At 36.6% G+C, this 15128-nt stretch overlaps 1 protein-coding gene across 1 annotated transcript in view; it reads left to right on the top strand.

Annotated features, from left to right (window-relative positions):
* The first annotated feature begins 5459 nt into the window (after positions 1-5459).
* Positions 5460-15128, top strand: part of LOC140326549 (low-density lipoprotein receptor-related protein 2-like) — a 37104-nt gene continuing 27435 nt past the window's right edge. The window contains exons 1-7 of the mRNA XM_072405236.1: positions 5460-5563; positions 6788-6901; positions 9237-9356; positions 10994-11221; positions 13028-13141; positions 14502-14621; positions 14777-14902. Of these exons, the coding sequence (XP_072261337.1) occupies positions 5494-5563; positions 6788-6901; positions 9237-9356; positions 10994-11221; positions 13028-13141; positions 14502-14621; positions 14777-14902 (892 nt within the window). The 5' untranslated portion in view covers positions 5460-5493. The remainder of the gene's footprint in view (positions 5564-6787; positions 6902-9236; positions 9357-10993; positions 11222-13027; positions 13142-14501; positions 14622-14776; positions 14903-15128) is intronic.

Below are 15128 nucleotides of genomic sequence, written 5' to 3'. Positions count from 1 at the left end.
GTATAAGAAGTGTAAAGAGCTGCTTCTGTACTCAATGATGGTCCTCAGTCCAGATAGATGATTATGAAGAGAACAACCATTTGATGTCCAGTTGGATAAACACATCAAGTAGGCTACTGCTATAAGTAAATTGTACTGCTAAATAAGAGGGCATATTTTTAAATGTAACCTGATTAATGAAGTGATAATAGAGATTTGATATTTTAACCCCAAAAGCACTGACCTAGCACCAAAGGCTTAACAATCAAATTTACCATCATTGTTCCCTGTTGAGTGACCTTAAAGCGTACCTAAACTCACAAAATCAACTTTGGCTTATGGATAACATAAGCCCAAGTTATATTCATCTGAATAGTTTTTTTCAGCATGCTTTGACCTTTAAACATGAAAAAATGAGTTCTAGCCACACCCCTAGGTCTCTCCATCGCCTAGGCGGTGAAGGTCATTCAGGGAAATGCCATCCGTGGTGGGAGTGTTTCTAATCCACTCCTGCTGCCCTAATTATGCAGATTGTTTTCTCTTTCCCCGCCTGGAACTCTCATGTCACTTAAGTGTGACTGCTCAGTCTGCAGCTGATTCCAGCTTCTTTACAGCTTGTGAGCTCTCTGTGCAGATATTTATTGGGCTCCAGCTAGTGAGGGAGGGTGAGTGGGTGGAGAAGAAGGTCAGAGGAGGAAGAAAACGTAAACTTGCCAGTCACAAACTGGCCACTTCTAACCACACATAAATCAATATATTTTTAATGGATACAAGCTGACCCAGCCAGTGCCACCAGGGAAGACTGACATTTTAGTGCAAGTAAGAATAGATTTATAATTGGAAGACTAGTTTGTGAGTTTAGTTCCTCTTTAAGGTGTCTACAGACCAAAGATAACATGAATCTGATCTAAATATCTTTGACTGGATCAGCCTTTAAAAGCTTTCTCGGGTATGCAGCTTTTAGATCACAATTCAGTTGTATGAAGAGAGGGTTTAGGAGTAAGGCTAGGTACACACGTGCAATAATTGTCATTAGAAAACCAACGACTAACGACAGATCAACGAATATTAACAATTCTTTTGAACAATCATGATTCTGCATGATTCTGTACATGCTGTAATGGTTTGATCGCTCAAATATAATCCACCAATAATGTACACACACTAGATACAATCATTTGATCGATGCAGGAAATGACGTGTACCTGAGAAAGTGTACTGCAGAATCATCCACGATCACTTCACGCACACAAAAGATAACGAACGATGGTTGCCCAAACGGATCCGCCAGGATGGTTGTTAGTTTCCAACGATATTGGTCCTTCATCGGCGTCGCTGGCCTGCCGTTCTGCACTTTTTTTGTTAACAATTATCAAACTATCGGTCGTTAATCATTCGTTTCCAATGACAATTATTGTTATCAATGCTTATTAGGTGTGTACTTAGCTTGAGCACCACTTCACTGTGCTCTCCTTCATAGACGTGAACAGCGGCTGTCCCTGATCAGACATTTATTAATGACATTGGGAACCGCTGTACACATATCAGATTTTCAGTGTTTGCCTTGGGCACAGTTGGAAGATACAAGTCCAAATCACACCTGAAATGTCAGATGCTGAAGATTTCAGTTGCTGGTGTAGCTCTGCAAGGGAGTACATTTTGGAGTCACTGGCTAGTAGGTGTTCCTACTGTTCCTGTACAGACTGACTATGTTTATTCATTTTTAGTTACAGAATCACCTTAGTTTAGCTGAATAAAGCTGCTTTAAGATTTTCATATATTTTTTTAACAGACACCATCTTTGGAGCAAACACTGCCACTGTATGTGGACCTCCCAGTTTAGTGGAAGCCTCTCAAAATTGCAGACACCTAATTATCATTCTAATTAGAATAGAGCTAAAATTTAAAAATGCTCAATCAGGCAGGTCATTTTTGCAAAAGGGACAGGTAATGCAATAATCCATCCTACCTGCCTGATCCTTAGTGGAACTATCAAAAAAGCCAAGCTGTTCAGCGATCCCAACTTCCCCAGCGCTTGCCAGGACTGAATGAACTCAGCCTAGCCAATCAAGATGGCTGAAATTCGCAAAGGGGGAGTGAAGAAGGAAGAAGATTGTGTTGCCCTTTAATGGAATGGCAAAAGGTGAGTATAGCAGGGTTTTGTTCCGCTTTTAAAAGGAAGTATATAATATTGATGTCTACTATCCAATGAAATGAAAACATGGATTTTACATACAAAAATAAAAAAGCTAAAATTATTTTTGCTTTAGATAGTATAGGAAAATAAAAGAAACCATGTCAGGGAATTTTTGTTGTTGGTGTGTCTTTTTTGTCTGGTGACTATTATAAATGAGATTTAAATTGAATGAAAATTTACTATTTCCCTCAGCCAAGAGGAATTTCCTCCCATTTTCCATTGTGGCAAGAGAACAGGAAGTGAAAGAAACACCTACAGAAGAGACATTTTAGGCATTTCCTACTCTATCCAAAATGTTTAAAAAAGTTTGAACTGTTCAATATTAAAAATAAACTTTCAAAAACAACTCTTTCTCTCTTCCTCTCTTTTTCTTTTCTTCTCTCCCGCTCTCTCTCTCTATATATATTTATATATAATGCACTAAGTCATTAAGACTGCTAACTTTATTCTACACTGGTGCCTTTCCATAATAAAGTCTCACAATTTTCCTAGACTGATTACATCACCCTGCCAGTCCATTCTGCAGAAAGAAAAAAAAAGGTCTTTGTGTGTTGCCAAATTTCCATGTAAGGAATACCTTTGTGTGGAATTTGTTTGGCTTGAGATTTTTCATTACAGGCACCAACAGGGTTCTTTTCCTATGACACTGCATGATGGAACATACCTCAGCTCTTCCGTAATTCTTACCCTTCAGCTTCAGTACAATTATTTGGAACATTAAAATGCCACTTGTTAAAATGAAACAAAATCATTTCTCACTAATAATTTCTGCTGGATGTAGCCCACGGCAGTATGTTTAGTTTGTTGCTATGTGATCAAATGTTTGTTCAAACATTCTCAGAAACATAAATTCAGTGTTATATAATCAGATAAATTTATTACTTGATTGGTTATAACATTCAGGAATATAAAAAAAATATGCATTTTGTATTGTTTTTTATTTTTTTTTACTTGTATGATGTAGATTATCTGTATTGCTAATTAACATATTAACATATGATAGAAGTATACATAATGACAGACATTGCTAGCACAATTTATATTAGAAAGGCTCAAAGGTAAGTAAGACTGGTTTATTCTAGGTGCCCATTATTCATTGATTGGACCGCAGTTCGGCAAATGTCAACTATTGGGTGTATCTTAAAAAATGTATTTTTAAGGAAGTACAAAAACAATGTACCTTCTACTCTACTGGTACTTCCAAATCCTAATCTGTATTAATATAAATTCTACCCGAGCTTGCTTCCTTCATCATGCCTCCTACATATTTCTCTTGGCATGTAAGTAGACCATCACGGGATTGATCCAATATGTGCAAATGAGCAAGCTTTGACACTACCTAGAATTGTAGCAGCATTGCAGGCCTAGGTTTCGTATTGAGAATCCACAGGCTGTTAAGTTGAGTACAGACAGTTCTAAGTGTCTTCACTTCATACTTGATAACTAATGATAAGCTAGTCCGTCAGGCTTCACCAAATACTACTAGGAATGTAAGAAATCACACTAAAGTCTATAGAAGGTGGTGGATAGGTAATCTAGTCGGTAAATCCTGGTGATTTTTAGGGTTTTTTAGCCCTAGTGTCAAAAAATAGAAACTGGTCACTTTTTTAGGTAACATAAACCAAGATAATAAAAATGAATAAGAAATGCTATACAACAGCTAGAGACACCTTGAAATGCTGCTTCAGGGATAATGTATAGTAGTTTTAATGACAAGTTTAATACTAAATATGGTGGTATTTAATAGTACAGTTTTCCTGGATAGCCTCAGCTTTCTCCAAAAGCACATATTTGACTATGAAACTTACATATTTTTTTCTTTTAAAATTGGCTTGGCTTACATATAGCATCAATCCAATTTAATCATTTTTAAAGCTTTGTTTTTTAGGTAGCTTAGCAGCTGCAGGTGATTTTTTTTCAAGCAGTGACTGTGTTATCATGTCAAGAAAGAAAGGTGGGGGAGCAGACTACATTTCTAGCATAGTTTTATTCATCTTCCTGTGCTTACAGATTGTTTTAGGTGATAAAGTATGGGCAAATGTGGGCCTATTCCAAATATTTATTAAATATGTTTTGTTTATTGCATTTGACATATGACTTAAAAGACACAACAACACAGCTGTATAAATAATGCTAAATCCTAAAATGTATTTTTAAATGCAAACAGTATGTATACCTGAATTTGACTTGGTCACTAGTAGTGTTTATAGTCTCTCTTGCTTCTCTAGTCCAGGTGAATGTGAAAGTGGTGATAGTTGACATGTGGACACCAGAGGGGCACATGTATTAAAAGGTGTAGCGTGGTCAGAACCACAGGGCAGGTACAAACCCTGATGGCAGATCAGCAGGAAAAGAAGCCACAGATAGGAACACCTTCCAGCAAAAGCCAACAGCAAAGTACAGAGGCAGTAAATGAAAGTGGTGTCATTACCTGTACTTAATTACAGTTTTTTATTTACATTCATTTGTCCCTACTTTGTTGCAGGCACTGCCATCCTTATCTTCTTCTCTTCTGGGTGTCATATCTTCAGCCAACTTTATTGAACAGGTCAGGATGACAGAACCCTTGTTTACGCATGCAAGAGTACATCCAATCCTGGGAGCTCTAGGGCAGCACTCACCAACAGGTGGTCCGTGAGAAAATGTTGGTGGTCTGCGGCTCTTGCCGGTGCGTTGCCCATTTTTTCATGAATCAACCCTACACAAACAGGGAAGAACACTGAGCCAACGGTGTTACACATATAATGCAAAGCATGCATATGACTTCATGTACCACGAAGTAAGAGAAAAATCTATATCAATTATGCATAAACATTTATTTATACCCATGTGCATAAGCCTACAAGGTTTTATTTTTATTTCTTCTAGGGAAAGCACACAGGACTAATCATGAATTTCACACAGTTATAAATGCTATACAAGAAGTTTATTTACATTTCCAGACTACTTAGTCATATTCAGTCCCTTTAAAGTTTAAAAAAACGATTGTTCTGCATCAAAGAAAAGAAAAAAATGACAAGCATATTAACATTTACATCTAATAAATACATTTTGGTGATTAAAGTTCAGGTAGTCACTAAATTAGGTGTATATGTTATCTGCATGCCTATTTGTATGTGGCTGCATTGTTGCAGTATGTAGAGCATTAGCTTTGATTAGTTTGCACCAGGTGATGAATAACATGATGTAATGGGGGAACCTTTAGCACCAGACAATTAGATAAATAAGAGTAAAATGTGCCTTGGTTTAATGCACCTTTTCCATCAATGTCCTACTCATCTTCCTGCAGTGTTCTTCAGAACACTGCCTGTGTAACAATGAGGTGGAATGGTGGGAGGTTGCTGTTTGTCTTGTTGTTCTCTAGTCTCCTGGGAACTTTGTTGGCAGGTAAGGATCAATGAAGTTTTTTTTTTTTTTTTTATTATTAGTACATTTATATGGTAGTTTGTGGAACTGATTAGTACTAAGCTGCTTGTCACATGTTCCTGTTGTAATAGTTTTGAGATTTAGAAATAAGTGTTTACATAAATTGGTGTTGTGTTGTTTGTGTGTTTTTTGCCCTTTTAGTCACGTGTATAATACAACCATCCCAGACTTTTGGTTGCTGTTTGGTCTTTTTCCAATAACAATGATTGGTATGGTACTGGAAACAGATGCTTTTCAAAAGTGCTATTCAACCATAGTTATGACTGAACATATTGTATCCACAGTGTATTGATGACTGCATACTGTGCTATGCTTTTCCAGAGTCATGAAGAGTACATGTGAATTATGTATTGAAATCCCCATATTGGCAGTGTGATTTAATTTGACTCTTATAATTGCGTTATAGAAACAACATGTACAGCATAGTCTACTGTGCTTTATTATGGAATATTGCAAGTTAAAACCCTGTAAACCCAGGGCCTAAAAATTTCAATCTCATACAGATGCATATAAAAATGCACCATTTTATTACATAAACAGAAATAAAGTTTGAAAGATAACCTGAACCATTGTTATCATTTTAAAAAGCCACTCACCTGCTGCTTGTTGTGTGTGTGTGTGTGTGTGTGTGTGTGTGTGTGTTTTTTGTTTTTTTTTATGTCCTGCAAGTAATGGAACATTAGCATTTTTGCTAAATGCAGTACAAAAACATGAATAGGATTGTGTCCTAATATACCAGCCTAAGAAAAACATAATGCATGCAACCATGGTATCATGTGATTAAATAAATATGGAACAGGCATAGTGCTCTGACCTCCTTAAGAGTCTGTTAACAAGCACTTAGTATAACTCCCCCACTAATGTCATTTCCCGTTTTTCTGTCTGAAAATAGAAAATCTGTTATATTGATTAGAAGTCTTGCTCAAAACAAGTGTATTGTTTATATTGGTGAATTTTGTAGCTCCCCCTTTACCCCAGGAAAGCAAACAGTTGACATTTGTTTGGTTCATAAATCTGTGTGTGTGTGTGTGTAAAATACATGTTTGGAATTCGTTAGACCCTAATATATCATGTGTATGATTTAGAAAAGAGGAAGCACTGTAATTCTTTGGCTTACTGTAGTTAATTGCTTTCTAATCACTGATTTTATAGAATATTAAATTACGTAAAATTGTTTCCTTTTAGATCATTCAATTTGTGGTTTGACACTTCAGTCTACATGTAAGGATAAATGCATTCCTATTACCTGGCTGTGCAATGAAGAAAACGACTGCCCTGATAAAACAGATGAAAAGTGTGGTATGATTTCGTTATATGTAATAAAATATAGTGCTAAGCTATGTGTGCTATACAAAACTATTTGTGTTTTTCTTTTGGTGCTAGTGTTGTCAAATTTGTTTGTAGACATTGGTTTTTTTTTTCCTATACTTTTTGGCAAAGCATTTTTGACCAATGTTTCTTGCTGTGTGAACTCCGGACTGATTGGTTCTTTTCACAGCTGAGGGACACTGCACAGTGTCCTTAACATAAAACGTGTCAAAAAAGTGGGTTTATGCTTCCCTAGTTTATCAAAAATAGATGTGGTGGGGGTGGGATAACTTCACATTTGCCATGCTATTGGATTCTGCATCCCCTTTTTGATCTTAAACAAGTATGATTGCCAGGTGTTTAGAGAATAGGGTTCTAGAATGGATGAGGGAGTGTTTAGTCACATGTAGGTCGTAATGCTTACGTGTTTTCCTTATGATATGTTAAAAGAACTACTAGGTAAGGATACCTATAGGCTATGAATGCACCAATGTGCACAGCTTGCAGCATACTCATCAGGCCTTTTCAAGGTCCAAAACAAACTATGCTTCTGCTCCTGTCTTGCCTTCTTACTTATCACCAAAATCCTGCTGACACTTTTCCATGTGTGGTTGCTTCTAATATATGATTATGGGTCATGGCTCATCCTGGCATCCCTGACCATTGGGTGTCTTGGTAGAGGAGACAAGAACACGACTATGGGTAGTAGTGACCTAAGAAGTCTGTAAATGTTGTCTCACTACTTTGCCTGGAATGTGATGGTGCAGAAAGGGGAGTGCTACTGTATTTGGCCTTTTTGGTGGGGTTTAAGCCTGCTCAGTATATATGGTACATGTTTAACACTTTGTGTCCACCAAAATATATTTTCAGAGTTTTTTGCATATTTAGTGACTGAGTAATGGGTGCCAGTAACTGCATGATTGTAAATTGACATGGCATCTCAGTCCAAGCTGTAGATGGGTTTTGATGTCCTAACAAAGATGTCACTGTCCTGGAGAGAAGCAGATGGATGGCAAATTCTGTGATAAATACCTATGTGTTAAATGTCCTAAGCATGACACAAATACTTAGTATGCTTGTGAATTATATAAAAATACCTCTGATACTAGGCCAGCTTTAACATCATAATAAAAATCTGCCCTATTTAAAGGTTTAGGTGTTTTTTTAATATATATATTGCCACCTGTTTATGTCCCAGAACATGTAAATGAGGGAAATATTTCACCAAGGCATGTGATAAATTGCATTTTAGGGGTTTAAACATTTGCCATGAAAATATGCTATCTCTGCCCCAAATGAAAACATTTTTTTGTCTGTTATCCACTGGCACATTAAAATGTGTAAATCTATCCAATTGGACACAAAGCAATTTTTCATGATATCCTGACAAAAATTTGGTGCATTTGAGCTTTAAAGGCAAACTGGTATTCTGAATTTGGTAGTTCATTCCTGGTTGCAGTGCCACTAAACCAACTTCTCCCAGCGATTTAGGGCCACTTGGCACATATGGTTCTGTGCACATTTTGATTGCAGCGCAGTTCCTGAAGTGTCATAAAGGTTATGGCCATGTGTTACTGTAGTGCGGTTTGCTTCTTCTGAGTGCATTGCAGTTGAATGTGGTATAATGCAGCAATTAACCAAAAATTCTGAAATGGGTTGGTATGTTGTAACCCAGTGCAATCTAGGAAAATACCACTAGATGGCACACTGTAGTCAGTCGCTCCTGTCATGTACTTTATGGAAATGGCTAATGCCTGATTATAATCAGCTACAGGCAAGTCATTTCTAATCCTGTAAACTGATTCACAACTCCATACTGAATAGTTCTATTGTGAAAGTGTTCGGGAAATTAGACAGAATGGAAACCAGTGACCTGCCTATATGAGCCAAAAGACTAAGCTAACTTGTGAATTAATCTGATTGATGTTTGAAGAACTCTGTAAATTTGTGAAAATCAATTAGACTTGTGGCATACCGTGTATCTTCAATAGGTGAACCCATTTGTTTGTATACAACTCCTAACTGTAAACTGTAGTCCCATTTTGCACTGAGCACCTAGTTGGTTTTGATTCATGGATCATTAAACGGTTTGTATAGGGTAGTCAGGTTAGGCATCTAACTGGTCATAGATAGTTAAAAATCCAGTTGCACTGCAGGTTAGAAGCACATTAGGGTCTAAATTAGAGGATATGCTGATAATCCTCTTCCTGTGTGATACTATTGGTGACATTTCTCTGTGGGGAAGGGTGTGTGTTCCCAACTACACTGGACAGATAACATTAACAATGATAAATTCTAAATGTGTGCTTTTTTTACTCACTTACAGATGTAGCATGTCGTGGTGATAAAAATGCATGGCAATGTGACAATGGAAGGTGTATTCCTAAAAGCTGGAAATGTGATGGCGCTCCTGACTGTCTAGATGGCTCTGATGAAGTAGATTGTGGTAAGCCTTATTTTCTTGAGAGCATCTCTTGGGGGTTGGGTAGAAAGTTTCTGAAGCCAAAACTCCTTATTGGCTAAAAGTTTGCAAGAGAATTTCCACATTTTTATATTTCACCAAAATATTACTGCTTGTTTAATCAATTATCCAATGCAGACGTTAATGCTAACAGATATCAGAATATTAAATCTGTTGATTGTGCTTTTTTTTATCTTTGAGTTAATGGTGGAAAAGATGACCGGATGATGAGGGCAGTATAATTGGTATCTTGCTTTAATGCGGGTATTAAAATCTATGTTAAATAGTTGTGCTTATCCCTAAACTGTCACAAGTTTGACTCACATGTGTGATATCTTCCTATCACTGAAAGGGAAAAAAATGGTAATCATGCTTCTGCTTCAGGGACATTCAAGCATTTTCAAACTTATCATTGACAAACTCTGGTAGATATCTGCTAAAAAATTTTTTATAATAGATGTAATTTATTTGGTATAACTGCACATTTTAAGTGGAAATGTAGGATAATGGTCTTTCACCCTGTCTTTACCTACACCAAGCAGTCTAATACCTCTAATAGTATTCCAAACTATTAGTTTTTGTCTTGAGACCGAAGAGGTACCTGTGAGGAAGGGGGTGGTAGTGTATTGTTCTCCTGTCACTATCCCTGAAATTGGAAAGCTGCAATCCTCTCCTTCCCATCATTAAGAGGCAGAATTTATGTTAAGAGTCTGTGCACAGTAAGGTAATCCATAACACAAATTACATTTTATGTAATGTATATAATTATTTTTATTCATAGTGTTCATATATGGTGTAATGGGCATGAGAATTTTTTTGGGTAAATTTCAGTTAATCTAATGTTAGGGTTAGTGCTACTTTTCAGGTGGTCCTGGTTTTCAGACATTTGCATAATTGTACGAACTGATGGTAAATAAACACTTCCTCTGTCCTGAATATTCTTACCCTGGTCATATGGTGGTTTTAGTAGGTAAGACAGGGCTTATATGAAGAACAAAAAAATAATTGGCTTAAAAAGATTTTCAAAATTTTGCGCATAAATGCTACAAAATTCTAAATAGCTTTAATCAAAGCTAAAGTTATCCAAACTAAAAACGTATAGCCTAAACCATGACCAGTCATATTAGATGGCACCAGTAACTGTTATGCTACAGATAATTACTGTACAAAGTAGAAATAGAAAACTTCCTTTCTTGGTGAGAAGAAAGTATATTTTGTGGCCTAACAGCTTGAACTCTGCCAATAATTATCTATGGTTTGTTAGTATCTATCATTTTACCTGTACTGAGTGGCCTTTTGCTGCCATTTCGACCAAAGCTGGAAATAATGCTTTTCTTACCAATAGGAAAAATACTTGCTTTTTGCAGTACATGACAATAATAAAGAATTTTACAATCTTATTTAAAAAACTTTATTTAAACATCTCTAAAATAAAACTTCAAAAAATGCTCTAATATAAGAAAGCTTCTACCTAAATGTCATTTGGTATTGGTATCTTAGGTAAGGTATATCTTAGGCTTGTCTAGCTACATTAAAAAATAACCCATATTGCCATAGCTGCTATCATGCTAGTGACATGGGTAAAGGTGTTCTATCGTTTTGATCATTATTTTCATTTTTAGCTTGTTCAGGTAATAAAATCAAGTGCCCTAACAATGACAACTGCATTGATCAGTGGAACGTTTGTGATGGCCACAAAGACTGTCAAGATGGCTCAGATGAGCTGAATTGTCAGACAAGCGGCTGTAAGCCACATCAGATGCAGTGCAAGAACAAAGTGTGCATCATGAGATCCTGGCAATGTAATGGTGTTAACGACTGCGGAGATGGATCTGATGAAGAGGACTGTGGTTTGTATTATTATCTTGTTGGATTAAAGCTAAGTTTGAAATGGCTAAATACAAGGTTGAAATATATAAGGCAACTGTTCTACCTTCCAGTTTGTATTTCTGTTCATCATGTCTAGAGTCTGACTGCAGCCAGGTGGATGTTACACTTAAAGTAAAATGCAGCTACCAGCAAAGTATTTGTTGGTGCAGACAAAAATTTTCCTTGTATCCCTCAGCTCCCCTGTTATGCATAGTTTGTTCCCCAGTGACGGTACAGTTTAGCTACACTTCAATCCAGGGCTGCTATCAGAAATGTTTGGTGCCTATAATAGGTAAACTTAGTTTACCTAGAATAGGGACCAATCTGGGACCCCCTTCCCATGTCTAATTGTCTAAAAATCTAGCTTTGCAAAAGCTCATATGATTGGGTTAAGTACCTCTTGTCCCCCCCACTAATAAATAGCAGCCCTGCTTACATCTCTGCAACACAGAAGTTTTCATTGACTAAAACAGCCATGTCCTTTATACCTCTGTTCTATCAATCAATCACAAAATACAAGGTGCTCTGTAATTTGGCCAATGTAACCAAGTTGCTGCTTCTAGTACTGTTAACAGAAAATGTTTTGCTGATGGCATGAGGAAGCCTGTTTATTGGACATTGAAGAAATGGCTGCAGAGCTTTCTTCTCATTCTACCAGCATGTTCTTGCTCCCACATTTGCAGACAGCTTTTATGCCTGCTCTAAAACGTGTTATTCTGTACCATTATGAGTGCTAAATTAGTTGAATTTGCAATAGGCTGATGCAACTTAAATTCAGGTACTTGAGGCTGTATGTGTCAATCTGTCATATCTGAGAAGTTCACCTTTTATGTAATGGTTTGCTTATCTTGCAACGTAATTTTTTTTAAAATATAAAAATACAAAATACTGTTTTGTAATTATGTTCTTGACTTACACTGAAGATATTTTTCAACGATAACCAATAAGACCTTCTATACATTTTTTTAGGTTTCTAGCAAGCAGGTGACAGTCTATGAATCTATATACAGCTGATCGGAACTAGGTTACAGAGTAAAAATGCATGTTTGTAATAAGAGAAAAGAATTGTTTACATGTTTCAAACTAATCTTTTGTTGTATGAAAGCCAGGCAAAAGATTAATATGAAACCCTGCTTTAATGTGAAATTTGTTTTCAAATTTGGTGAGTCAAATCTTTCTAACAATTACTGTTTTAAAACCAGCAGGGAGTGCTTTATTGGCTTGTGTTTAGGGAGTTTCTGGTGGTGAATAATCATAATGATACAGAATTCTAAAGTGAGATCAAAATACAATAGCATACCCTAGTTTTTAACAGCTTATCATAAGTTCAGCATTTACGGTACTTCAAATCAAACATTTATTTAAAATAAAAATGTTGACTAGGGTTACCACTTGAAACTAGCTGAAACGTCTTCTATTTTAGGATTTATGGTCCCTACACATCATCATCCTGGAACTCTATAGACAACAGGCAAATGCAGGCATCCATAGTCACTTTTTGTACTTGGTTGACAACTAGATTCTTCAACATTTATTACATGGACCTCAGTGCTTTACCATAAGCACAACTGCTTTAAAGCAAAATCTTTTAAGACTGTTGTGTGTTAGCAAGATTGTCTGTCTGGTTTTGAAGACACTATACAAATACCCCGGTATATAGAAAACTTTGTTCCTGATTTTAAGTCTAATGGTTGGCAATTCCTTGAGGTCTCATAATTTTAGTTGTTACTTAAGCCCCAATAGATCTTGTATCTGTTCAACTTTATTAATGAAAACCTTTTTTTTAGATTATTGCAATGAAGATTCCTTCAGATGTATAGATGGCGAATGTATAAATAATACTCTAGTCTGCAACAAGGAGCTAGACTGCTTGGATGGCTCTGATGAGATGCATTTTTGTGGTATGTGTACTGAAATACTGGGAATATGTGCTTTGCAAGGGTGAGTGCCAACAAGTAAGACTTTCATCTCTTTATACTTTGCGGAGCATGGCATTGGGGGGGGGGGGAGCACACTCATATCTAAATTTGCATCATACACCTGGTAGGCAAGATGCCTAGCCCTTGATGTGCGCCCCTTAAAAAGAAAGACTCTGTTTAGAAAGGGATTTCATCTTAAATTTGGCTCAATATCTTAACTTTGGGGAAAAAATTATATTGAATTTACTTAAAATGCAGGTTATCAAATATACACTTCATTTGAGGTTTAAAAATTAACTAAAAGGTAAAAACAGAAGTGCTTCCCAGCCAGGGTGGGCAATATTGTCAATTGAAGCTACATCTTTTTAAACTGGTCAGTACACTAAGACAGCTGTGAAATCAATAGATTTCCTTTCATAAAGCTTCCAGACAAATGTTCTTTAAACCATGATTGACACTTATATGTATATATGATTGACACAAATATACATTATTTTTTGGGTTATGTGAATTAGTTGAGCTAAATATGTTGCCTGGAAAAGTTTATAGAGTTGTTCATTTTTTTTCTTTTTTTTTTTTTTTTTTTTTTTTTTTTACCAAGAAAATTTCCTCGAACTTCCAATGGGTCCATAAAATTTCGGCGAACCTTTTTTCAGACCCATCAGAAAATTGAGGAAATCATTATGGGGGGAGTACCGTGGCAAGCCCTCATTTAACCTCTAGTGCCCAACATCATGCACAGGAGGATTCTCACGGCTGCATTCATGAATCTAAATTCATCCATCTGTAGTATGTGTTCTTGGATAGAGAATCTCTATCCAAGAACACATACCACAGGGCTGCAAGGGCAATCGGGGAAGTGGAGCTGTCAGGTCCACTCTCCTGATTGCTCCTGCCGGTTCCAAAAAATTTGATCTCGACGGCCAAACTTACACTGGCCGTTCTTGCTTACATGTTCAGGAAGCTGGAACGGCCCGATTTGCCGCAAGATCGGCTGTTTAATTTTTCTTTTTTTCCCCGGGTGTTTATTTTTCAATACTTTCCTGGACACGGGGAGAATGGTACAGACATACATCACTTGGAGGAAGAAGACCTTGTCCTTCATGGGTAAACATTTTGCTGCCCACCGCAGAGAAACCCTTTGATATGCTGACCTGTTTGGAAATAAACAATAAATTTATAAACAAATTAATAAACAATAAAAATTTAGAAATTTCCTTTACTAATAAAGTGTTTATTTTTCCCTTGGTGTTTTTTGGAAGGCTAATCATATTCTAGTTCCATAATAAGCCTATTAAGCTCTGCCTATGAATAAATATGGCTAATAGAATATTATTTGCAGGTCAACGCTGTTCGGATGAGAATGGAGGGTGTATGCAGAAATGTAGTGATGTAGCATGGGGAGTCAACTGTTCTTGCAATGAAGGTTGGAAACTTCATTCAGATGGTCAGAGTTGTGTTGGTAAGACTGAGGACCAACTAAACACTGTTTGTTCTGATGCAGCAAAATGCATGCTTACAGAAATATTTATTCCTATGCATTTGCTTTATAATATAAGTATTGCCAAGTATGCTGCAAAGTCAGTATTAAATCGTTTTTTTTTCTCTTTTTGCCAGACATTGATGAATGTTCTTTGGACTTCAGTCCATGCCTTCAGCTGTGCAATAACACCGATGGATCGTTCATATGTGACTGTGTTAAAGGTTTTGAACTTGAGGGGAAAAACGTATGTGAGGTTTTTGGTATGTCCAACGAAGAAAATCCCTTCTTTATTGTTGCTGGTTGTGTATGTCTTTTTGTAAAAGGCAGTTTTTATTAGATCTGTTTCCAGTAAAGCAGTTATAGGCCCAGGGCAACAAGGGGATGCCTTGTAGTTATTAACACTCATGTATTTCCAAATGGTTCAAAACCATATCACTGCTGACCTATAGTGACTTATCTCAGCAGGCAGTGTACAGAGTTCTGATC

The sequence above is a fragment of the Pyxicephalus adspersus genome, chromosome 3 (genome assembly GCF_032062135.1).
Source record: "Pyxicephalus adspersus chromosome 3, UCB_Pads_2.0, whole genome shotgun sequence".
Classification (NCBI taxonomy): domain Eukaryota; kingdom Metazoa; phylum Chordata; class Amphibia; order Anura; family Pyxicephalidae; genus Pyxicephalus; species Pyxicephalus adspersus.
The sequence above is the reverse complement of the archived record's forward strand: the minus strand, read 5'-3'. Positions and strand labels throughout refer to the sequence as shown.